The 24,959-nt window shown below is 47.4% G+C and overlaps 2 protein-coding genes across 2 annotated transcripts in view; both read left to right on the top strand.

Annotated features, from left to right (window-relative positions):
- EDC4 (enhancer of mRNA decapping 4) overlaps positions 1–2,725 on the top strand; it is a 46,817-nt gene extending 44,092 nt beyond the window's left edge. Inside the window, exons 28-29 of the mRNA XM_058155057.1 lie at positions 964–1,127; positions 1,791–2,725. Of these exons, the coding sequence (XP_058011040.1) occupies positions 964–1,127; positions 1,791–1,983 (357 nt within the window). The 3' untranslated portion in view covers positions 1,984–2,725. The remainder of the gene's footprint in view (positions 1–963; positions 1,128–1,790) is intronic.
- An 8,262-nt stretch (positions 2,726–10,987) lies between these two features.
- On the top strand, positions 10,988–24,167 carry NRN1L (neuritin 1 like). Its single transcript, XM_058155059.1, has 3 exons — positions 10,988–11,051; positions 19,992–20,157; positions 22,736–24,167. The coding sequence occupies exons 1-3, from the start codon at positions 10,997–10,999 to the stop codon at positions 23,019–23,021; spliced, it is 507 nt and encodes a 168-aa protein (XP_058011042.1). The 5' UTR covers positions 10,988–10,996; the 3' UTR covers positions 23,022–24,167.
- Positions 24,168–24,959: the final 792 nt, after the last annotated feature.

Genomic DNA, 24,959 nt, shown 5'->3' on the forward strand with positions numbered 1-24,959 from the left:
AGTCAGCCTCTTGCCCCCAACAATTTGGCTCCTGATTTTACCCACCTCGGAAGGATGGAAGGCTGAGTCAACCTTGAGCCGGTAAGAATCGAACGGCAGGCAGCACAAGTAGCCTGCTGCACTTCATTCTAACCACTGCACTACCGCAGCTCAATCAAAACCGTTCAATAATTTGTTAGCTTTCTTTTGCCTTCTCACGGCTGGAACATCTGTGGAACATCTTAAGAACTCCATCGGGATCATGCTATTTGGGATAGGAATGTCACCAGCGCTTGTGTTGTGTCTGCGCCCCCCGAGCCGGGCCCCCTGCCAGAAAGTGACTCGGAAAGTGAGGGGGAAGGGCCATCAGGACTAACCTCGGGAGCACCGGCTTCCCTGCCTCAGCTCCAGGAGCCAGAGGCAGGCCAGGTGGAGGAAATAACGAGGCCTCCATCCCCTGACTCTTCCCTTCCCCCACGCCACGCCTCCAGACACAGCTGATGGCAGTCAGGCCTGGCTGGACCCTAGGTTTCGTAGGCAGGAGAGGCGGGAACAACAGAAGGAGGGGTGGGGCAGGCCTAGGAAGTGCTGAATCATGGAGCCACACCCCACAGGATATAAAACCAGCGAGGGCTGCTATGCCTCTTCGTAGCAGGCAAATCAACTGCTTAACTAGAGCTGAAGTACTGCTTGTTTCTGGGTTACTCATCAGCATCAAGGGAGATAACAGAGACGCTTGGCAGACGCTTGCTAGTTTGCTGCCAGAGCTGATAGTGCCGGCTAATTAAGCCATTGTTCGGACAGAGGCGGGGGGGGCGGGGGGCAGAACAGCTTGAGAGCAGAAATGTGATTTTTCAAATCATGGAGCGTGGGGGGGGGGATTGCAATTCTGGGCAATGATCACCCCAGTGCTTTTTCCTATTTTATGTCGGACTGTCCCAGCGTGCCTCTGGATCTCCTGTATCCCTCTTTTCGCCCTGGCAGGCTCTCACTGCGGCTGATTTGAATCTGGTCCTCTACGTCTGTGAGACAGTTGACCCTCAGCAAGTGTTTGGACAGGACCCTTGTCCTCTCTCCCAGCCAGTCCTCCTGTCTCTCATCCAGCAGCTGTCTTCAGATTTAGGCTCCCGGACAGAGCTCAAACTCAAGTGAGTAAAATTGGGTGGTAGGTACACAGGAGAGTATTACCTTGCCTCGCTCTTTAAAGGTACAGTAGATACCGTATTTTTTGGAGTATAAGATGCTCCGGACTAGAAGAGTCACCTACCTTTTTTGGTGAAGAAAACAAGAAAAAGAAATCTGCCTCTGCCTCCCAGCAATTTTGCCTCCTTGCATCAAACAGCCTGTTTTACTTTCGTTTTCATTTTCACCATAGCTTGATTAGCACAAGAAAAAAAATATCTGCTCCCAGCAATTTACCTCTTTGCAGCAAGCAGCAGAGGCCCGTGCAGCAATAGGCAATGGCAATCCTTGCAGCCTGAAACAGCTGGGAGTCAGGAGGCCGATCCAAGGGACAATCAACTTGTGCTAATCAGGCTGTGCTGAAGCTGAAATGGGCTGTTCCTTCTTGCTGCTTGCTGCAAGGAGGTAAATTGCTGGGAGGCAGAGGCCAAAAGGTGGGGGCCAGTGGGTGGGCTGGGCTATATTTGGTGTATAAGATGCACCCAAATTTTTACCCCCTTGCAGTATACAGGTCTTCAATGGAAGGCAGGTTGGTAGCCATTGTAGCCAGAAATGACCTGCTTAATCTGGGCTGTCTTCTCTCTCTCTCTCTCTCCCTCCCTACCCCATCCCCCCACCCACTCCCGCAGCTACCTGGAGGAGGCAGTGATGCATCTCGATCACAGCGACCCCATCACCCGCGACCACATGGGCTCAGTGATGAACCAGGTGCGCCAGAAACTCTTCCAGTTCCTGCAGGTGGAGCCTCACAACAACGTGAGCAAGCCCGCCCGTCGCCTGATGATCATGCTACAAGGCCTGGTCACACAGAACATGTCCTAACGGGGCTTCGACCACTCTCGCTTAACGGCGCCCGTCCAAGGGGCTAACCAAGGGCGGGTGCTTTTTACTTTTCTCCATTTGGCCCTTCTCCTCCTCCTCCTCCTCCTTCTCCTCCGCGAGCTCTTTGCTGACAAAACGTCTCTGCGCCAAGCAAGGTGGGATGAATCTCAGCCCAGCCAGTTAGTCCCCTCTCCCCCTGCCCCACCGTTCGAAATACCATACACTTTCTTTCTGTGCAAGTCTCCTTTTGCACTTGTGCGAGCAGAAACGCGAATCCCACCTTTCCTCCTGCTTCAGAGCTCGGAGATCCACTTCCCAAGCCTTTTGAGAGCGTGCCGTGGGGAGGGAGGGAGGAGGTCTCCTGGGATTTCGCAGGAGTCTGTGATTGGCAGAGAAAGATGGAAGGATGGGTGGGCCATAGAATCACGGCCGCCGTAGTGAGAGATGCCAACCCCCCCTGTGCTGTGGGTGGCAAGGGGTGGGGGGAGATTGCAAAGGCCCCCTTCCCCATCTGGGGCACAGGGGGTTGTGTGCGAGGCATTGTTACTCAGTGTGGTGGAGCATGTTTACCGGATCAGACAGTTCCTTTTTAGTCGGAGGGGAGGTTGTGTTCACACCACGGTTTTTGTTTTTGTTTTCTTTCGTTTTTATCTAGAATCTTAACTCTTTCATTTTTGAATAATGTTTAAAGACAAGTTCAATAAATGACTTTTTGGAGGAAAAAAACAATTAAAGCTCTTTCTTCTCTTCTTGAGGTCTTGGTTGGTCTCACCTGAATGGGTGGGACCCTGGGCACTCTTGAAAATCCAATGCTTTGCTTTGGTTCAGTATATCGCATCAGCCGAGACACATCTGGTTTATTCATCCAGGGAGTCCTGGTTAGGAGGAAGCGAGCACATCAGCCCGCGGGGAAACTGACTTGCTGGGTTTGTCAGAGACTGCGGGTTAAGATTCACAACGCTTGGGAACATGCAAGCCGGGCTTGCTCACAAACCCTCTTCAAGGGATCAAGTAAGACCTTGAGACAGATTTCTGGTCCTGCTTCTGCCCATCCACTGGGCGGGAAGGGAGAAATGAAGGATGGCAGGAGGAGGAGTGGCTTTGCCCCTTCCAGATGGCCCCATTCTTTGCTTTGGCTCTCTTTCCTTCCTTCCTTCCTTCCTTCCTTCCTTCCTTCCATTCTCTCTCTCTCTCTCTCTCTCTCTCTCTCTCTCCCCTTCTTCCTTTCCTTCCTTCCTCTCCCTCCCTCCTTTCTTTCCTTCCTTCTATTATCTCTCCCTCCCTCCCTTCTTTCTTTCCTTCCTTCTATTCTCTCTCTCTCCCTCCCTTCCTCCTTCCTTCTTTCCATTCTTGCTCTCTCCCCCTCCCTTCTTCCTTTCCTTTCCTTCCTTTCTCTCTCGCTCAGCCATACCACCCATGATTCAATTTATTGGCCACCCATCTTAGCGCAGGGTAACTCTGGGCAGCTTACAATATTAAAAAAGATAAAACTCTTTTATCAATTACATACCACAAAAGTATAAAAACGCAACAGTTAACAAAAGTTTCGTCCGGTGTTCCGCCCCAACTGCAAGAAGGGTTCCTACTTCCGACGTGGAGCCTGGCTATTTATTCCAAGAGGGCCCAACGTGTGACCAAATCCATCCCAACCCCAACTGCTCCTTCACCTTGCCTTCTAAGCCGGAGTCATCTTACTTCCTCCTCAGGTCCCTTTCCTTCCTGAGCTGCCCCTCAGTGGGTGCTGCCCAACAAATTCCCCTCAGTTTCTGCCCCGCTGGTCCTTTTTCAAGCCCTCCCTCTCATAATGGGGGTGATGTTTGTCACCCTGGCAAGCAAGACAACACTTGACATCTTCTTATCTCCCATTTGTTCCTCACCCAGCAGCCGAAAAGCCTTTTAACAGGTGGTTAATCTCGTCCGAACATGAGGCCTTTTTGTTTTGCTGGCCCTCGGCAGAAATTTCCACATCTAATATTCCTGGGCTCCAAGAAACAGCTGTGACGTGCCATTTTTGCGGCTCCTGTTTCCCTTTTTTTGATTGCAGCGGGCTGTGCTTGCAAAAGAGCTCCTTGACTCTTCTTTTTGGGTACAATAGGGGTTTCCAATCTTGGCAACTTTAAGCCTGGTGGACTTCAACTCCCAGAATTCCCCAGCCAGCAAAGCTGGGAGTTGAAGTCCTCCAGGGTTAAAGTTGTCAAGGTTGGAGGCCCCTGCAATAGAAGGCATTCTTGAAATAAGCCCTCGGACTAAAAAAACTTTGATCATTTGCCACAGCCTGAGGGAGCGATTCAGATGTTGACACCTTTTCTATCCTGCTCTACGGAGTAGAGAGTTGGTCTCTGACAGAAAGCCACTTGAAGAGACTAGAAGCATTTGAAATGTGGATTTACGGACGGCTGTTACGTTATAAGCTGGGTTGACAAAATCAGAAATGAGGCGATAAGCCGCCTGGGTAAGCCAAAGGAAATCATCAAAACTATCCAAAAGTGAAAGTTAGACTATTTGGGACATGTGATGCGACACCCAAAAAAATACGGCATCCTTCAACTTAATCCTCCAGGGAAAGATTGAAGGCAAACGTGGTTCCAGGCAGAAGAAGAATTTCATCATGGCTTCAAAATCTTAAGGGACTGGTTTGGACAAAACTCAGCAGCACTTTTTCATGCGGCTGTTGATAAACATAGAATCGCTAACATGATCGCCAACGTCCGATGACAGATATAGCACAAGAAGAAGAGGGAGTGATAACGGGGTGGCTGGATCTTAGTGTTGTAACCCAGGCCCAAGTAAGTAGTAGGAAACTCAGCCCGTGAAAAAACAAAAAAAAACTATTCAAACAGCTGAGAATTACTTCATTTCCAGCGTAGTTCAACTAAATTAAAACAAACTCTTCCCAACACAAATTCCTCAGTCCTATCGCAAACCTTGGCCCAATTAGGGAAACTGCCAAAGGCCTTTCTTGGCAAACATTCAGAAGTCGCAAAAATAAATGCAAGACGTAGACGAAGCAGAAGACGAAGCTACCAGCGTTGTTTTCAGGCAAAGCCCAAATGCCCTTATTGGTCTGTTTTAAGCCTTATGGGAGGGGCCAATCATCTCTTGGCCCTACTGCCAAGTTGTCCTTTTTGCTTGAGCTGCTCTTGCCTTCTGGCAGCTCTTCTCATGCATCCATTAGGAACAGGCTCCTCCTGTTCCTCTGCCTCACTAGTATCAGTCTCTGGAGGCTCTGGAGTCCGCACCTCACTCCACGATGGCCCTGGCCTCACCTCAGCCTTATCGCTGTCCAACACCGTTGCCAGCTCCGCAGGCTCCTGGCGGACCACAACACTTAGGGGTGGAACCCTCTGAAGCACCTTTGAGATGATCTTGATTCCCAATAGCTCCAGGGATGTGACCATGGTTTGGTTTTTTTTATGGCAACGGAAGGGAAGAACATCTGCTACTACGCCTGGAATGTGTTTCGACTTTGTAATCTAGTCTACGAAAGTCATTTTCCCGGGAAGTGAAAGGCGAGAAGCCAGGAGACAGGAGTTCTACTCCCACCTTAGGCCTTGAAGCCAGCTGGGCCGTTTTTGGACCAATCCTCTCAACTCCAGGAATAATGCAAATCCCACTTCTGAAAATATAGTGATTATTTAAAAAGCATAATGTCTTGCGCTGAGATGATGCACTTCAGCAAAAAGGCTGTGCGTGCACGAAGGATGTTTTTATTTCTTTACCCCTCAAATTTATATGGACAAGTGACTTGAGTGGTGTACAAGGTGACTAAAAACCAATATATATATAAAAAAAACAATTACGATTATTAAAAGTTGTTTTTAGAAAACAAAAAGGCTGAGAGAGAACAGCAGATGTTAATAGCAATGGAGCCACCTCAAATATATCATCGGTCCTGTGGGGTCAGCAGGCTTAATGGCACAACCAGATTTTAAGGGACTTCTATCAAATCAACAAGGGGAAGAGCCAGGATCACTTTTTATATCGGACTAACAACCCATGATCTCATGGGTTGTCATCTCAGAGAGATTTCCTTACCAGATTCCTCAATTCCTTCAACGATGGCAGAGCTTGTAACATACTTGAAGAGTTCTTTAAAAAAATCAGGAAGATAAGGAGATTTTCCAAAGCACCAAAAGGCAAGATAAGAAATGGATGGAAACTAACCAAGGAGAGAAGCAACCTAAAACGAGGGAGAAAATTCCTAACGGTGAGAGCAATCAACCAATGGAATAGCTTGTCTTCAGGAGATGTGGGTGCTCCATCAATGGAGGCTTTCAAAAAGAGACAAGACAACCCAAAGGTGCCTTTTTCAAGAGGCAACTGGACTTTCTGGTTTTTCTTTGAAGACGTTTCACTTCTCATCCAAGAAGCTTCTTTAGCTCAGCAGCTTCTTCAGAGCTGAAGAAGTTTCTTGGATGAGAAGTGAAACGTCTTCAAAGTATAGCCAGAAAGTCCTTGAAAAAGCACCTTTGCGACAACCATGTCCTGGATGACAGAGTCTCCCTAGACAGACGAGACAACCATTTGTCTGAAATGGCACAGGGTCTCCTGCTCGACCGGGGGTTGGACTAGAAGACCTCCAAGGTCCCTGTCGTGTCCCACTCCTCCGCTGACGGCCGGGTCAGGGAAATCCGAATCAGGCGTGCCTCTGCAGCTCTGCCAAAGTCCTAGCAAAGTTCTCAAGGCGGGCAGGAGACCAGAAAGTGACTTCAGCAATCCAAGGTAGACTTTGCCTGACTCAGAGACTGCCAGAAAGCAGATCCTTTATATAGGCCATGGGGTGTGGCTCCATGACTCAGCACTTATCCAGGCCTGCCCCTCCCTTCCTTCTGTTGCCGCCGCCTATCAATTCTCCTGAAGCGAGGGTCGCTCCAGTCTGCAGCTGTTGGTAATTGACCTTCCTCAGGCTCACATGCTGTGGGGGAGGGGGAGGGGTCTTGTTGCTCCATTTGCTTGGGCATGGAGCCAGGGCTGGGGCCGGGAGGTGCTTCCTCCTCCTCAGTCTGTCTGGGCATGGAGCCAGGGCTGGGGGCGCTTCTTCTTCCTCGGCCTGTCTGGGCATGGAGCCAGGTTTGGGGCTGGGAGGCATGTTAGGACATTCCTCAGCGTTTGGAAGCAGATAAGACGAGCCCGGCTGCGGGGAAAGCGGACGAGGCACAACAGTCCCTTCCAACTCTTATTAGTCTTATGCTCTAGATAGATCTGCCTTGAAAGTAGCCCATGTGAGGTGGTATAACACACAACCCTCAGAAGCTGACTACGGGGGATGTTTTATTATACTTTGTATTATGTCATCGAATGCTTCGCGATCCTCTGACGTCATCAAATGTTTTCTAAAATTTGCCAAATGTCCATTTCACAAGGAGCCGTAGGTCCATAGATTTTGGACGCATTCTGTTAAGTTAGCCCACTTCAGGTATTTCGGTTCAAAAAATTTTGCCCTCCGATGCACTCTTTCGCCCGGTTAATGGTTACAGACCCGAGAGTTTTAGTAGTATATAGATTAGATGAGGCTTGGTGTGTGTGTGTGTGTGTGTGTGTGTGTGTGTGTGTGTGTGTGTCCTGCACAGCACCTTGTAAATCCCCTCTGATCTCATCTGCCCATGAAAACAGCTGCTAAAGAGGTTAAGCACTTGTCAGAGGCAAACACATCTGGGGAGGGGGAGCGAGAACGCCAAAACACGCTAAGCTTGAGTAGATTTCCTAGCACGTCTTCCCTTCTCCCGAGAGGAGATCATGGCACATACTGCTAAGATTGGGACGGGGTGGGGTGGGGTAGGGTGGGGGGACCCAAATGGTTATGCCTATTTTTCTAGGTCCACCTGCAGAGTTACTGCTGGACCGATAAACTGGGATGATGCTGAGAGCGCTTTAAGGATTAAAGAAGAACAGTGTTTCCTTGCCAGCTGGCTTCCTATCAGGCTGAAGGGGGGGTGGGGTTGAATTGCATTTCTAAGGCTGGGCTGAGAAATGGGGGTGGGGTGGGGAGGGGGGCTAAGCCTTCAAGAGGTCCCTCTTTCTTCGGGCGGGCGCAAGTTTTGCAAGCACAATAAAAGGACTCTTTGTCGAGGAACACGGATCTTTTCCGATTGGGCTATCCTCCTTGCCGTTTCCTGCTTCCCCACTCCCCGCCCCCTCCCCGACTCACCCTTCAGTCTTTTAGGAATTAGTTTTGCCTTCCAAAGGGTACCCCAAATTCCCCTCTTGCAGGCATTCCAGCAAAGATTGGCTGGGCAAGTGGAATAATAATTCTGAGGATGATTGCACAAGATAGACTGGTCCAAAATATTTTGGAGGAATCTGGGGATTTTCCTATTCATTCTTCATGTGGACCTCTGGTGGCTCAGCAGACTAAGTCGTCTGTTATTAACACAGCTGCTTGCAATTACTGCAAGTTCAAGTCCCACCAGGCCCAAGGTTGACTTAGCCTTCCATCCTTTATAAGGTAGATAAAATGAGGACCCAGATTGTTGGGGGCAATAAAGTTGACTTTGTATATAATATACAAATGGATGAAGACTATGGCTTAACACAGTGTAAGCCGCCCTGAGTCTTCGGAGAAGGGCGGGATATAAATTTAAAAAAAAATGTCTTCTGGGGAATTCTGGGACTTGCAGTCTACCCGTCGTGAAGTTGCCAAGGTTAAGAAAAACCACTCTAAGCCATTAAATAGCTCTGGCTCTGGATTTATCTTGCTGCGTAAACCCAACCATGCTAGCTAGCCTGCTATTATAAGGTTTACAGCAGTGGTGGGATTCAAATAATTTAACAATCGGTTCTCTGCTCTGATTTCTTCCAACGACCGGTTCACCAAATTGCTCGGAAAGTTAACAACCGGTTCTCCCGAAGTGGTGCGAACTGGTTGAATCCCACCACTGGTTTACAGTGATGGAGACCCAAGCTCCCATTGTCGTTAACCATGGAACCTGTGTTGCTTGGAGCCAGTCACTGACTTCCCTAAGCCTGTAGCCCAGCCTGTCTCGTTTGGAAAGTAGAATCTAAAGCAGTGGTCACCAACTGGTGGTCTATGGACCACTGGTGGTCCACGAATAGGGCCGGAATAGCTCAGGCTGTTAGAGCCTGTTATTAGAACACAGTAGCCTGCAATTACTGCAGATTCAAGCCCGGCCCAAGGTTGACTCAGCCTTCCATCCTTTATAAGGTAGGTAAAATGAGGACCCAGATTGTTGGGGGGGCAATAAGTTGACTTTGTAAAAATATACAAATAGAATGAGACTATTGCTTTATACACTGTAAGCCGCCCTGAGTCTTTGGAGAAGGGCGGGATATAAATGTAAAAAAAAACAAAAAAAAAAAACAAATGAGAAAATTTTGGTGGTCAGCAGAAAATATATTTGCATTTTTTTATATTACACTAAATCAGGGTCCCTCGAACTACGGCCCCTGGGCTGGATACGTGTGTTGCTGCAGAGTCTCCCCCTTTGGGGTCTTTTTGTGCAGGTTGGAGGGGGGGCAGAAATTCCGACTTGGGGTCTGCTTCAACCTCTTGGTGCAGAGCTTTGGGCAAAGGCTGGAAGAAAGCGCCGCTGATGGTGAAGAGCCGGAGGGCCTTGTTCCAGTGAGACTGCCTCGTAGCCTGGAACTGGCTGAGCATCTCAGCCTGCTGAGCCTCCAGGCTCCGGTACCTGGCCTTGCACTCCCGCAAGTCTTCCCTCTGCTTGGAAAGCCTATGCTTCTAGTCCTCAGTGAGGTGCTTTAGCTGAGCCTCCTTCTCGGCCAGATCCAATTTGAACTGAGCTGTTTTGCCAACTCTTTCTCGTGGTGGCTGCTTAGCTCCAGCAACTGCTTCCTGTTGGGGCCCTAAGGAGCCTGGGCAGGCAGGCGAGGAGTGGCTGGCAGGGGAGAGGTGAGTAGCAGTGCTGGATTTCATTTTTTTTTTTACTACCGGTTCTGTGGGCGTGGCTTGGTGGGCATGGGATGGGATGGTGGGCGTGGCTTGATGGGCGTGGCAGGGAAAGGATACTGTAAAATCAGGATTAAGCCACAATTCAGGCCGATCTGGAACCGAGGTATTGGCTTTTGTGAACGGGATATTACAGGTAGTCCTAATCAGCTTGACTACTGATTCATATTTATGACAGTTCCAGTGTCCGGTGATCACGTGATCTCGTTTTGTGATCTTCTGATAAGCAGAGTCAATGGGGAAGCCAGGTTGACTTAAACGTGTTCCTAACTTAACAGCTGCAGTGATTCGCTTAACAAATGTGGCAAGAAGGGTCGTAAAATGGGGCAACACCCACCTAGCAAATGTCTCACTTGAGGTTGTAAGTCGAGGACTACTTGTCTTGAAGGACTGCCGGTAGTCCTCGACTTACGACCACAATTGAGCCCAAGGTTTCTGTTGTTAAGGGAGAATCCGTTAAGTGAGCTTTGCCCCATTTTTACAACCTTTCTTGCCACCGTTGTTAAGCGAAGCACTGCTGTTGGTTGGTAAGTTAGTAAGCCGGTTGTTAAGTGAATCTGGCTTCCCTGATGACTTTTGTTCTTCAGAAGGTTGCAAAAGGGAATCGCACAATCTTGGGACACAACGATGGTCATAAGTATGAACCAGTTGCCAGGCCTCTTTGCGTTTCGATCATCATCCTGGGGATGCTGCAAGGTCATAAGCCGTTGTCATTTTGAACGGTCACTAAATGAACCGTTGTAAATCGAGGACTTTGCATTGGGTTCCTGCAGGTCATACCCCCGCCCAAACTCTTCCGCAATCGGAGCTGGAGACCCCAACTTGGGCGCTTAGCCCCTTCTCCGACCGTCTCCCGCACAGGCCCCCCCACCCAACAGGCGCTCCCACGTGGTGGGCGCTTAACTTCCCAAAGGGCCGAAGGGAGAAAGTGGCCGAGCCGCAGCGGCCACTCCCGGGGATTCCGACCGCCCGAGGCTCCGAGCGGCGGGGCGGAGCGGATCCGGGGGCGGGGCGGGGCGGCCGCCCGGAGCCACCGCTCGGCGTTTCTGCAGCCCGATTCCCTCCAGAGCGGGCGGCGGCGGAGGCACCATGGGCTGCGGGGCGTCGCTGGGGGCCTGGGCGCTGCTGTTCGCCTTGCATCTGGGTGCGTCTGAATCCCGCGGATGGGAGCGGGTGGGGGGGAGGTAGGGGGGTGGGATCGGACCGGGATCAGGGAAGGAGAAGGGGACAAGGACTGGGACTGGGAAGGGAAAGGGAAACACCGGACCGGGGAGTGGGAAGGGAGGGGAGGGAAGGGGACGAGGACCGGATCGCGATCGGGACCGGGAAGGGGAAGGAGACAAGGACTGGGACCAGGACCTGAACCAGGAGGGGGAAAGGAGAAATGGAAGGGGAAAGGACAAGGACCCGACCGGACCAGGACCGGGAAGGGGGAGGACGAGGACCGGATCGGGACCAAGAAGGCGAAGGGGACAAGGACTGGGGCTGGGACTGGGAAGGGGAAGGGAAAGGAAAAGGGACAAGGACCGGACCGGGATTGGGGAGGGGGAGGGGAAAGGGACAAGGACCGGACCGGGGAGGGGGAGGGGAGGGGACGAAGATCGGATCGGGATCGGGATCGGCACCAGGAAGAGGAAGGGGACAGGACTGGGACCGGGAAGGGGAAGGGAGAGGGGAAGGGAAAGGAAAGGAAAGGGACAAGGATCGGGACCGGGAAGGGGAAGGGGAAAAGGACCGGCACCGGGACGCGATCTTGTCTCAGCGGGACGGCAGCCCGAGCGCAAAGCCCTCCAGCCCCTCCAGCCGCAGGGCAAAGGCATTCCAGGCGAAGGGGGACGGCCGGAGAGGGGGCGGGCGAGGGATCCGGGTTCCTTGAAAGGGCTGCGGGTTGGAGGAGCTGCCGGGCCCCCAGCTGGCCCGTCCTGTCTCTCTTGCGAGCGAGTTCCTAAGAGCCGCAAGGATACCCAGTTCAAAGCAACCCGCGGGGCTCCTCCGTCCCGTGCTCGCCCCGGGTCTCGCACGTGGGGACGGCCGGGCTAACGCCTGGCGTTTTGCCGGCTGGAAGCTTAACGCGCGCGGGGATGATGAGCCCAAGAGCGGAGCGGCTTTGAATTGCAACCTTGGCTGGAGTTTCGGCTTCACCTTCCCTGCATCGGTTGGCCTGAGGGCTTCAAGCGTAGCCGGGCTGCGTGGGGAAGGCTACCGGGTCGACCCAACCAAACCCCTGGCTCTACACGGCTGGGCGGGCGGGGAGAAAAGGGGTGGGTAGAAGGGGGCTTGTAGGAAGGCTTCAGGCGCCCCCCGAGCAGAGCTGGAGCTCCGGCCAGGCGGCTTTTCCGAATGCGTTGAAGTTCTCCCCCCCTCGCATCTCTTCCCCGGTGTGCCAGATCTGGAGGCCCCCCGACAAGGGCCGCCTGTGGATGATGGGGCTTGGAACTCTGCGAGTCTGGAAGACCCAGCCAGCGGAGGAAGGGGTCGGGGCTCTGAGCGCCTCTCCGTCTGAACCGTCGCTTCAGAGCTCCGGGAGCGTTTCCCCCCCCCCCACCCCCTTGGTTGGAAGTTGCAACTGTCAGCAAGGCTGAGGGTTAGAGCAATTCGGCTTTCTTTCTGTCTTTCTTTCTTTCTTTCTTTCTTTCTTTCTTTCTTTCTTTCTTTCTTTCTTTCTTTCTTTCTTATTTATTTAATTAATTTATATACCGCCCTTCTCCCGAAGGACTCAGGGCGGTTTACAGCCAAGGTAAAAGCACAACTCAGAAAAGTTAAAAAACATTTAAAAACTACTTAAATTAAAAACTGAAGGAATATAAGACTATAATAAAACCCCAAATAAAAAACTTCATTAAGCCAGCCCTGCACGATGAAATAGAAAGGTCTTTAGCTCCCGGAGAAAGGTCCGGAGATCAGGAAGTTGACGTATCCTCGGAGGCAGCTCATTCCAGAAGGCAGGAGCCCCCACAGAGAAGGCTCTCCCCCTGGGGGTCGCCAGTCTACATTGTTTCTTTTCTTCCTTCCTTCCTTCCTTCCTTCCTTCCTTCCTTCCTTCCTTCCTTCCTTCCTTCCTTCCTTCCTTCCTTCCTTCCTTCTCTGCCGGGGCAGAATTTTCCCCTTCCTCTCCAATGACCTTGCCTTGCTTTTTCCGAAAGTCAACATTTTCCCTGTTCCAAAGTTCCTGTCAGAGGAGGCAAGGCAGCCTTCTGCTGACTTTTCAAAACTTTTTCCCTAACTGAATGGTGGGGGGGAGATCTCCAGCCCTTGGGGGCTGGATCACCCACACCCCTCAGTCTCAGTTGGCACCAGCCCCCGCCTTCTTGCTGAAAATTAGAAGCTGCTTGGTTTGGCCCCTCATTTGCCTCTCTCCCTCCCTCCCCCCTCCATCTCCCTCCCTCCCTCCCTCCCTTCCTCTCTCTTTCTCCCTCCCTCCCTCTCTCTCCCTTCTCCCTCCATCTCTTTTTTTTATTTCTTTTGTCACAACAGTATACACAAACAATTGTCATAGATAAAACAACATGTCTTGAAGAAAATATATAAATAAAAAATATGCATCAACTATATTAATTTGATATAATGAAGGGAACAATAGGACAGGAACGGTAGGCACTATTGTGCTCTTATGCACGCCCCTTATCTTATCCTCCCTCCCTCCCTCCCTCCCTCCCTCCCTCCTTCCCTCTCTTTCTCTCTCTCTCTCTCTCTGAATGTTGCTTGCCAGTGGAAGAAGGAACTTCAACACGTCCTCTTCACAAGGAACTTCATCTCCAACATGTCCTCCTGCTCCTGTCCTTCCTTCCTTCTTTCTTACCCCTTCCTCCTACCCCTTGCAAAACAAGGAAGGCACAATTCCTCTTGATGCAATTCCACAGATGGTCTGCCGGTTGTAGTCCACCATCTTCCCCCCCCCCTCAAACCCCCCCACCCCAATATCTGAGGGAAGGGGTGGTCAAGATAAGGAGATTGTTTTTCCACCCCACGTGCAATTTAAAAGCAAATTAGTTTTTGTGCTAAAAGCTTGCTGCGGCTCAGAAAAGCCGGTGCCCTTTTTAATAAAACGCATTACTGTAGTCTGAGAATGTCTAATAGACTTCGCAGAAAGACTCTCCGTTTTCATTCAGAAGGAGTGGGTCCAATCCTCCCCAGGATCCTTTAAAAAAAGGATTCTGTGAAGTTTTCCGCCTGCTGTTTGTTTGTCAGTCAACAAGTACAAGGAAACAAGTAACAGTATAGACATAGACATGGACACATGAAAAAAAAATTGGCACAAATAAAAGGATATAAATAGGCAAAACATAGCCATAAACACATAGAATGATTACATATAAATGGGAACAGTAGGACAGGGATGGTAGGCACGCTGGTGCGCTTATGCACGCCCCCTTAGGGACCTCTTTAGAAACATGAAAGGTCCATGGTAGACAGTTTACTGTAAAAGGTATGGGAATTAGCGAGACCAACAACAGGATCAGTTAGAGTGTTCCAGACATTTATTACTTTATTACAGAAGTCATATTTCCTACAATTAAGATTAGAGCGAATTACATTGAGTTTGAATCTATTGATAGCCTTTGTGTTATTACGGTTGAAATTAAAGTACTCATTTACAGGTAGGTCATTTTGATAAATAAGCTTATGAACTAAGCATAGGTCGGAACCTAGATGTTGGGGATGACTCTTATCCAGCTCGGGTGATTTAGGTTCACGAGGTTCGGATGGGGTGTGAGGTTGCTATTCCTTAATTCAGTGAAGGATGGGGTGACTGGAGGTGGAGAATTTCTTGCTTTTGAAAACAGGCTGAGGCAGGAGGAGCTGGGTTTGGGTTTTGCTTGCCTTTGTATGGGGAAACAGATTGCATGGGGTCAGAGAAAGATTGCTATAGTGCATTCCGGAGAAAACTTGTTTTCTCTTCTGTTACGGGTGAGAAATGTGTCTAACTGGCAATCGGTCCGTGTCGTATATTAGAGATCCATATAACTACTTGTCTGCTAATACAGGTAGTCCTTGACTTATGACAGTTCGTTTAGTGACCGTTCAAAGTTACGACGGCACTGAAAAAAAGTGACTCCGGACCATTTTTCACACTTATGACCATTGCAGGCTCCCCATGGTCACGTGACCAAAATTCAGATGCTTGGCAACTGATTCATATTTATGACGGTTGCAGAATCCCGGGGGGGGGGGTACCCATGAACAGCTTTCACGGCCTTCCGACAAGCAAAGTCAGTGGGGAAAACCAGATTCACTTAACGGCCGTGTTACTAGTTTAACAACCGCAACGGTTCACTTAACAACTGCGGCTAGAAAGGTCGTGAAACGGGCGTAAAGCTCACTTAACAAAAGTCTCCCTTGACAACGTACATTGTGGTTGCAAGTCGAGGACTACCTCTACAGCCCCATAATGCCAGCCAGTGTTGGATGCTGCTGGAGGGCCACAGGGTTTCCCAGCTTCAGCTGGTACTTGTTAATTTATCCTTCTCCGTTGCCCTGTCTCCAACGTCTGTACCCCCTTACTTCTTGCAACCATCCTGATCACCAGCCTAGAAAGAGAGCAATTGGCACAGGTTTCCCCAAAGTTGTGTGTGTGTTTTTCTTGGTGTGTGAATAAAATAAACCAGGCCCTCCATTTTCCTCTTTTAGTCATGGAAGAGAGAGAGAGAAAAAAATACAAGCTGAATGCTAGATAAAGTGGGCGAGGGGAAAGAGGCTAAGATCTGAAAAGAGTACATTTTGGTAAGGAGGCTACAGATATCCCAAGGTACACGATGTTATTATCTTCTGTGGTACCTAGAAGATTTTTCTTTTATTTTTCTTCTGCTTCAATAAGCTTCTGCTACTGCTTTACATTTTCTGGCATCAGTTGAGCCGAGTTTCCTTTTTGTCTTTCAACAACAACAACAACAACAACAACAACAACAACAGTAATAATAATAATAATAATAATAATAATAATAATAATAATAATAATAATAATAATAATAATAATAATAATAATTGTTTTAGAATTTTAGAATAGAATAGAATTTTATTGGCCAAGTGTGATTGGACACACAAGGAATTTGTCTTGGTGCATATGCTCTCAGTGTACATAAAAGAAAAGATACGTTCATCAAGGTACAACATTTACAACACAATTGATGGTCAATATATCAATATAAATCATAAGGATTGCCAGCAAAAAGTTATAGTCATACAGTCATAAGTGGAAAGATTGGTGATGGGAACTATGAAACGATTAATAGTAGTGCAGATTCAGTAAATAGTTTGACAGTGTTGAGGGAATTATTTGTTTAGCAGAGTGATGGCCTTCGGGAAAAAACTGTTCTTGTGTCTAGTTGTTCTGGTGTGCAGTGCTCTATAGCGTCGTTTTGAGGGTAGGAGTTGAAACAGTTTATGTCCAGGATGCGAGTGATCTGCAAATATTTTCACGGCCCTCTTCTTGATTCGTGCAGTATACAGGTCCTTAATGGAAGGCAGGTTGGTAGCAATTATTTTTTCTGCAGTTCTAATTCTATTCTAAATTCTATTCTAAATTCTATTCTAAATTCTAAATTCTTGTTATTGTTGTTGTTGTTGTTGTTAGAAGTAGTACGGCATCATCAGAACGTTGACCGGCAATATTAAGATCAAATTAACAATCGGTTAGATGGAAAATGTTTAATTTCCTCTTCCATTCACAGTTGTTTGTTTGTTTGTTTTTAATCAAAAGATGGGAAGGAACACCCAAGCCGTGTTGTTTTCCTGTGTGGAAACGTCCCTTATTTTTTCCCCCTGTTAAGAAAAGAAAAGAAAAAAACAAATGAGCTCTTTTAGAATCCTGATCAAGCCGTCTTTCTGGACGCCCTTATGGAATTGTAATTTCCTTCCTGTCTTGGTTTTGGAGGAAACTCATCCTTGCTTGTTTAATATCAGACGAGTTGCTAAAAATCCTAAAGGTTTGAAAAAAGCCTGCATTGGACTAAAAAGCCTGACGTTGCCTTGCGTATGATTTGATGATAGAATTAGCATAATTAATCCTAATGCTCCTTATCTGATGCTATTGGTGGACCCAGAGTTGTGTGTGTGTGTGTGTGTGTGTGTGTGTGTGTGTATTTAAATTCTATCAATTTAAATAAGACATGAGCTGGGTGATTGGCATTATCTAGGGATCGGAATACAAAATGCCATGTGTTTCACTCCAGTTTTCTCCAACCTGCTGCCTTCCAAATGATCTTGAAAACCCTTGCATTGCCAGTGATTAGGATGGACTTGTTACAAAACCCATCCTAAACAGAGGTGGGTTTCAGCAGGTCCTGACCAGTTCTGGAGAACCAGTAGCAGAAATTTTGAGTAGTTCGGAGAACTGGTAGTAAAAATTCTGACTGGCCCCGCCCCCATCTATTCTCTGTCTCCCAAGTCCCAGCTGATCGGGAGGAAATGGGAATTTTACAGTATTTTTTTTTTAATTTACATTTATATCCCGCCCTTCTCCGAAGACTCAGGGCGGCTTACAGTGTGTAAGGCAATAGTCTCATTCTATTTGTATATATTTACAAAGTCAACTTATTGCCCCCCCAACAATCTGAGTCCTCATTTTACCTACCTTATAAAGGATGGAAGGCTGAGTCAACCTTGGGCCTGGTGGGGCTTGAACCTGCAGTAATTGCAGGCTGCTGTGTTTTAATAACAGGCTTCTTACAGCCTGAGCCACCACGGCCCTTTTATCCTTCCCCTGGAGTTGGGTGAGAATAGAGATTTTACAGTATCCTTTCTCTGGAGTGGGGAGAAAGACATTTGGGGCTCAATTGTGGTCATACGTTGAGTATTACCTGTATAAGATAAGATATGTTCTTTATCTTTCTGAGTTCTTCTCAAGAGATGCTCATAATTTGCCATCCAAGACAGCTACCTCAATTCAATTCGGGACGGTATTAATTCTGCATTCTGATTAAGTCCTTATTACATTCAGTCTTCTTGGCAAAACATAAACATGCTGTGTGTGTGTGTGTGTGTGTGTGTGTGTGTGTGTGTGTGTGTGGGCAGGGGGGCCAGGGGGAATGCTAGCCAGCTACGTACAGGCAAATCCTTTGTCTTTCTAGCCTGAAAATGGGTGCTTTCCTTTCTCCCTCCCCCCAGGGCTCTTTTATTTTATTGAGGGTGCATTTCAGAGATGGGACAGGTTCAAAGCAACAAAACCAATGAATGCAGCCCAAAATGTGGACTATCCTACGTTGGTTAAATCTCCACCGAAAGTTAAACCATATTGTGATTAGGGCATTGTGCAGACCCGGTTTTGATAGGTTTGAATGTCAGGCTTTGTATGAGGTGTGAATTCGGTCACTGCATCTTGTTCACAATTTGGGAATTCAGATTCCTTTATTGTTGAAAAGTTGTCCTTGGTATTTAAAGCTCAAAGGCAGCCTTTTGCAGAGCTTTCTAGGAGCTGTCCAGGGTTCTGAAGTCCTACTTTTCTTTGTCTTTTAAAATCACCTTCTTGCATTGTAGTTTTTAGTGTCTTGGATAACAGAAGTCCTGGTGAATGCTTGCTTATATTCAGCTTATATCCAGCTGAGCCTCTAAGGGTTTTTATCCATCAAACATTTTTTTAAATGCCTTTTGAGTTAATTTTGACTTCTAACGACTGACTGAACTAGTTCTTGCCAGTTTTCTTGGCAACTTTTCAGAAGTGGCTTGCCATTGCCTGCTTTATAGGACTGAGAGAGAGTGACTGGCCCAAAGTAACTTAGCTGGCTTTCTACCTCTGGCAGGACTAAAACTCACGGTCTCCTGGTTTCTAGCCTAGACCCTTAACTGCTACCCCAAGCTGGTTCTCCATGTGTCAAAACCAGCTTCCTAAATTTTACACATCATTAAATAAGCAGCCATATCAAACAGTCTCAGGGTGCTATTCTCAGTTGTTCAGAAATCAAACCTGGCACTATATGCAAATATTTAAACTAAATAAACTCAGAACATACAGTTAATTGCTTCTTTTCTGGCTCCTAATACAGCTTCTCTCACCAGAACTGGATTGCCCCTTTACAAATGCTCTTCGGGAAATACAGAAAATTGCCTTATAATTTTTGGGATAATCATTTCCATTATCCAGTGCCTAAACCTTTAATAGAAATATGCCAGGGGTGAAATGAGTACCCTTTGTACATGAAGCACGTGCTTCACCTCTAGGCGATGATCCAGAGGTGAAATCCAGCAGGTTCTGACAGGTTCTAGAGAACCGGTAGCGGAAATTTTGAGCAGTTTGGAGAACCGGTAGCAGAAATTTTGTGTAGTTGTAGAACCAGCAAATACCACCTCTGGCTGGCCCCAGAGTGGGGAGGGAATGAAGATTTTGCAATATTCTTCCCCCAGGAGTGGGGAGGGAATGGGGATTTTGCAGTATCCTTCCCCTGGAATAGGGTGGGAATGGAGATTTTGCAACGTATTTCCCCTGGAGTGGGGTAGGAATGGAGATTTTGCAGTATCCTTCCCCTGCCACACCCACCAAGCCACACCACGCCCCCAAGCTATGCCCACAGAACCGGTAATAAAAAAAATTGGATTTCACCACTGCGATGATCCCTCACTGTTGTATTAACTTAGCTAAAAATACAGAGCTTTGTACCAGCCTAAATTTATCTCCAGTGCTGAGATTTAGAGAAAGATGAAAGTGCTTCAGGATACTTTAGAATTCTTGAATAGCAATACTGTAGCTTTTGAAGCTATCCAGAAATATAAATTTTAATTCAATGAGATATTTTGTCTCTTAAGTTTTGAACTTGCCACGCTGGCCTATAACTGCAAGCACTGCTCTGCTGGCTATTTGATGAATGGTATCCTTTAAGACAGGGGTCGCCAACCTTGGCAATTTTAAGTCTGATAGGCTTCAACTCCCCAGAATTCTGGGAATTGAAGTCCTCCAGGCTCAAAGTTGCCAAGGTTGGAGACCTCTGCTCTAAGACACCGTTCCAGGAAAGTTTAACTATGATTCCATCACCCCATCCTGCATGCTTCCCAAGAATCATGGGAATTATAGTCCTACGCATCTATCAAGTGGCGAGCTGGGAAAAGCTATTGAAGGTAGCACAGTCTGAATATCTCAACTTCAACTTCATTGCAGTGCTAGTGGGGCAGCCCGTGAATGCGGCTGGCTGGAAGTGCAACACCATCTATAAGGGTTTTGCAGAGTGCCTGGTTAGCCTTGGAGACAGCATGGCTCAAAATGTTCAGAAGGATATGGAGGATGACACCATCCAGGATCAAGAGGAGTTGAACACCATCTGTCGGTGAGTGCAGGTTCACCATTTCAGGTACCCGTCAGTAGTAAAGTTATTATGGGAGCTGTCTCCAAAGCTTGCAAGAAGAAGATTCCTTGGGCTATCCATCCATCTGAATTGATATTGCTGACTCCAGCTTTCCCAAGTCTGATATTTCAGCGCAGGGCTTTAAAAATAGGAACACTGGTTTTGAGAAAGAGATCAAACAAACCCCCTTGTTTTTCCCCAGCTATGAACCCAAAGGTCATCCATAAGCCTAAGGAAGGTTAACACAGCCTTCCAAAGGTTGGACTTCAGGACCATCTAGACCCCAGAATTGCAATGTTCAGTTTACCCGCATCTACCTCTTAAAGATCAGATGATAAGACTGGATTAAAATATTGCCCAAGTGAAGGTCTGTTATTTGTTGAATAAGCCTTGGCTAGCTAAGTTCATACATAGCAAAGCCATTAACCATAGATTGCAAACTCCAAAGGACAAACTAAGCAAAAAACTCTAAAAGATGCTATAGGGTACTGCACACCAAAACAACTAGACATAAGGACATTTTTTTCCCAAATGCCATCACTCTGCTTAACAACTAATTCCCACAACACTGTCAAGTAATTTACTAAGACTTTATTACTATTCTTCTTCTCTTCCTTACTAGTATCTATCTCTTCCCACTTATTACCATAACCATGTTGCTTGTATCTTTCAATTTATATTGTTTTTACTTGTGTCCTAGTATGATTTGATAGCTTAGTCGTAGCCTTGACTATCACTAAGTGTTGTATCTTTTTATTCTTGATGAATGCAATTTATTCTCCTTATATACACTGAGAGCATACACTAAAGACAAATTCTTTGTGTGTCCAATCACACTTGGCCAATAAAGAATTCTATTCTATTCTATTCTATTCTATTCTATTCTATTCTATTCTATTCTATTCTATTCTATTCCATTCTATTCCATTCCATTCCAACTCCTATTCTATTCTATTCTATTCTATTCTATTCTATTCTATTCTATTCTATTCTATTCTATTCTATTCTATTCTATTCTATTCTATTCTATTCCATTCCATTCCATTCCATTCCATTCCATTCCAACTCCTATTCTCTCTCTCACTGAGTACTAGGAGCATAGGCTTTTCATGGGCCGGTTTAGCTCAGGCTGGTAAGGCCTGTTATTAAGAACACAAAGCCTGCAATTACTGCAGGTTCGAGCCCGGCCCAAGGTTGACTCAGCCTTCCATCCTTTATAAGGTAGGTAAAATGAGGACCCAGATTGTTGGGGGGGCAATGTTGACTTTGTAAAAATATACAAATAGAATGAGACTATTGCCTTATACACTGTAAGCCGCCCTGAGTCTTCGGAGAAGGGCGGGGTATAAATGTAAACAAACAAAAAAAAAAAAGTAGGGGGAAGATCTGTGGGAGTGCAAGACCAGGTACCAGAGCCTGGAGGCTCAACGGGCTGAGATGGTCAGCCAATTCCAAGCCATGAGGCAGTCCTACTGGAACAAGGCTCTCTGGCTCGTCACCACCAGCGGCGCTTCCCTCCAGCCTTCACCTAAAGCCCTGCACCAGGAGGCTGAAGCAGACCCCAAATCGGAATTTCTGCTCCTGTCCGACCCACACAAAAAAACCCCAAAGGGGGAGACTCCCTACAGCAACATACACGTTCATTGCACGTAACCGGCCCAGGGGCTGTATTTATTTATTTATTATTTATTTATTATTTTAATTTTTATACCGCCCTTCTCCCAAAGGACTCAGGGCGGTTTTATAGCCAGAATAAAACAACTGATACAAAAATTAAAACCAATTTAAAAGACAAAAATTCAAATTTGGCTGGAAATTATAAAAATCCAATAAAAACCCCATTTAAAAACCATTAGGCCAGTCCTGCGCGATGGAACAGAAATGTTTTCAGCTTGCGTCGAAAGGTCCGGAGATCAGGGAGTTGGCGGATACCTGGTGGTAGCTCGTTCCAGAGTGTTGGAGCCCCCACAGAGAAGGCCCTCCCCCTGGGGGTCGCCAGCCAACATTGTCTGGCTGACGGCACCCTGAGGAGACCCTCTCTATGAGAGCGCACTGGTCGATGGGAGGCCACCGGTAGCAGCAGGCGGTCCCGTAAATAACCCGGTCCTATGCCATGGAGCACTTTAAAGGTGGTAACCAACACCTTGAATTGCACTCAGAAGACCACCGAAGCCAGTGCAGCCTGCACAGGAGAGGTGTTATATGGGAGCCACGAGTCGCTCCCTCTATCACTCGCGCGGTTTGAGGACCCCTGATTTAGTGCAATATAAAAAATGCAAATAATTTTTCTCCGGACCACCAAAATTTTCTCACGGACAGCACAGTGACATTAATACAATTGATTCCTTGTACTTGTGTTCACTTTGTGATTGTTGTCAATGCTACTTTCTGATGCTAGTAGCCAAGTAGGCTGTTACTAACAACATCCCCTTCTTGGGAAAGATAGAAGGGAATGCCGAGTGACCATTGACCCAAACAAATAGAATCATGCTCCCACTTTGTTCTTGATTGCTTCAGCATAAATTGAGCTCAATCCTCACTGAGCCTGTTCTTCCCACAGGTCCTGGGATGACTTCCACGCCTGTGCCACCAAGGTTTTGTCCAATTGCCCTGAAGAGGCAGCCAACATCTGGGAGTCCCTTCGGCAAGAGTCCCGAAAGATCCAGTTCCAAGGCAATCTTCATGACCTGTGCAGCTCACGGGCCCAGCTGGCTGGTGATGGGAAGGCTTTACGTGTAGATGAGACCAATCAAGAGACATTGAGGGGGGCAGCTTCCCTTCTCTGGCCCAGCCTCATGGGTAGATTGACTCTCGTAGCTCTCATAGCTCTGGCACCCTTTGCTTAAGTGTGGGAGCAATGGAGAAGCCCTTCCTCCTCTATTGTCCACCATGGTCTGGACTGGGGACCTTGTTCTGCTTCTTTCTAAGGAATATTGTCAAGCTTAGGGGTTGATGGCAATGCCTGGTGTATCCCGATTACAGGGCATCTGGTCTCTTATGTAGGAGGGTACAGGAGGCTATGTTGCTTGCCTGCATGGAACCTGCCTGGGTAAAATCACATCAGGTGTTTGTATTTAGTCGATTTATTCTCTCAGCCTATGACTCAAGGCAACACCCAATCAAAACAACACTAGAAAAACAAATTACACTAGAGGCAATATAATAACTAAGCACAACCAATCTGGACCGGTCCAGTAGATCTCCTGACCCAATGTCTGGAGCAGGGAGGAAAGGTCTTCAAAGCCTTACCAAAGGTAGGGAGGGTCATCCAGATCTTGGGGGAATATTATTCCGCAGGGCAGGTGCAATAACAGTGAAGCAATGACAGCCGTAAGATGTCATCGCATAAGTGATGGGAATTGGAGCAGGCCAACTCTGTTCAATCTTACTGGAGATGCCAAAATAATCGGAGACGGGTGCTCTCACAAAAACCAAGCTCTATTCGGAAAAACTTAAAAGCGATAACCAGCACCTTCAATTTTTATCTAGAAGCTCACTGGCAACCAATACAGCTCACAAAGTAGACGTGTTAGTTGAGAATATAAGCTACATTTGTAACAGTGTCCACTGCTGCATTCTGGACCAGTTGTAGCTTCTAAGTGATCTTCAAAAGCAGTACCATGTGGGTTGCATTACAGAAATCCAGACAGGAGGTAGCCAAGGCATGGCCATGAATAGGGCCTGCCAAGTCAGGATGTGGTTGCAATTGTTGCACAAATGTACATGCAAAAGAACCCCGAGCCATGGCTACTACCTCCTGCTCTCTAAGCAGGAGTTGTGAGTTTGAGAGGTTCCCCAAATCACGCATCCTGTACAGAAGCAGAGGTGGAAAAGTCTCAAAAATCCATTGTCACTTCATCACACAAAGGTTGAACCTAAATCTGTTCCACTCCATCCAGAACTCCCACAGCCTCCAGATACTGATCTAGAACCTAGATGGCACGAAGCACAACCTTTGAATACGCTAAAGGTGCGCCTTCTTTCCACCCACATATTAATCATGGAAGCTGGCACATACTAGGAGTTTCAGGTTCCTACCCCAGGTCTCTATCTGGTCTTCTTCTATCTTCTCCGCTTCATGTTCCTCGCCCCCTTCTCCTTCATCCTGGACTGCATATTGAGTCAGACTTTGAGGCCCCTCTCCCTTTGTCATGTCTGTATGGATTGGTAGAAGGCAAAGCTTTCTCAGCTTTCCCTAGGAAGAGTAGGGATTAATTCCAGAACATTCTCCATGCCAAGCAGGAGAACCATGACCATGAATCCATGGACCCTTCTCAACCATGACCTGACCCTACTCAAGAGACCCGCAGTAGAGGACTTTTCTCAAAGGTGCTGAAATGTGTTCTGGTGTCCCACAGTCCTTGTGTCCATGTTTTCGGCAGTATCTCATTAGGCGAGACAATCTGGTGAGAGATGACATGAGGGCTTGGTGATCTTCAGTGAGCTCAGCCACTTAAGTCTGTGTGCTGCTGGTCATTATGGGTGCACTGACATCTGTTTGCTGGCTACTTTATTTTATACCTTTCCCAGTTCATTTGTTTGAGAAGACATCATCTGTAGCTGCTTCTTCTTTTTTTTTGGTGTGGAAAGCAATGATTTTATTTCTACCCACTTGGTACTTTGATCTTTCCCATGGGGTTCTCCAATTTTTGGCTGCCTGGAAGGCAAAAGGAAGCCACTGCTGTGTGTGTTTGTGCATATATATATATATATATATATATATATATATGTATGTATGTATGTATGTATGTATGTTTGTTTTCTGAGGTTTTCGTGGGTGTTTG

The sequence above is a fragment of the Ahaetulla prasina genome, chromosome 12 (genome assembly GCF_028640845.1).
Source record: "Ahaetulla prasina isolate Xishuangbanna chromosome 12, ASM2864084v1, whole genome shotgun sequence".
In the NCBI taxonomy this organism is placed as follows: Eukaryota; Metazoa; Chordata; class Lepidosauria; order Squamata; family Colubridae; genus Ahaetulla; species Ahaetulla prasina.

Bases quoted from the DNA above. Each gene is read 5' to 3' on its own strand.
- NRN1L (XM_058155059.1), top strand. From the start codon at position 10,997: ATGGGCTGCGGGGCGTCGCTGGGGGCCTGGGCGCTGCTGTTCGCCTTG. The intron at 11,052-19,991 runs GTGCGTCTGAAT...ACTTCATTGCAG, and splicing joins GCTGTTCGCCTTGCATCTGG to TGCTAGTGGGGCAGCCCGTG. The intron at 20,158-22,735 runs GTGAGTGCAGGT...TTCTTCCCACAG, and splicing joins GAGTTGAACACCATCTGTCG to GTCCTGGGATGACTTCCACG.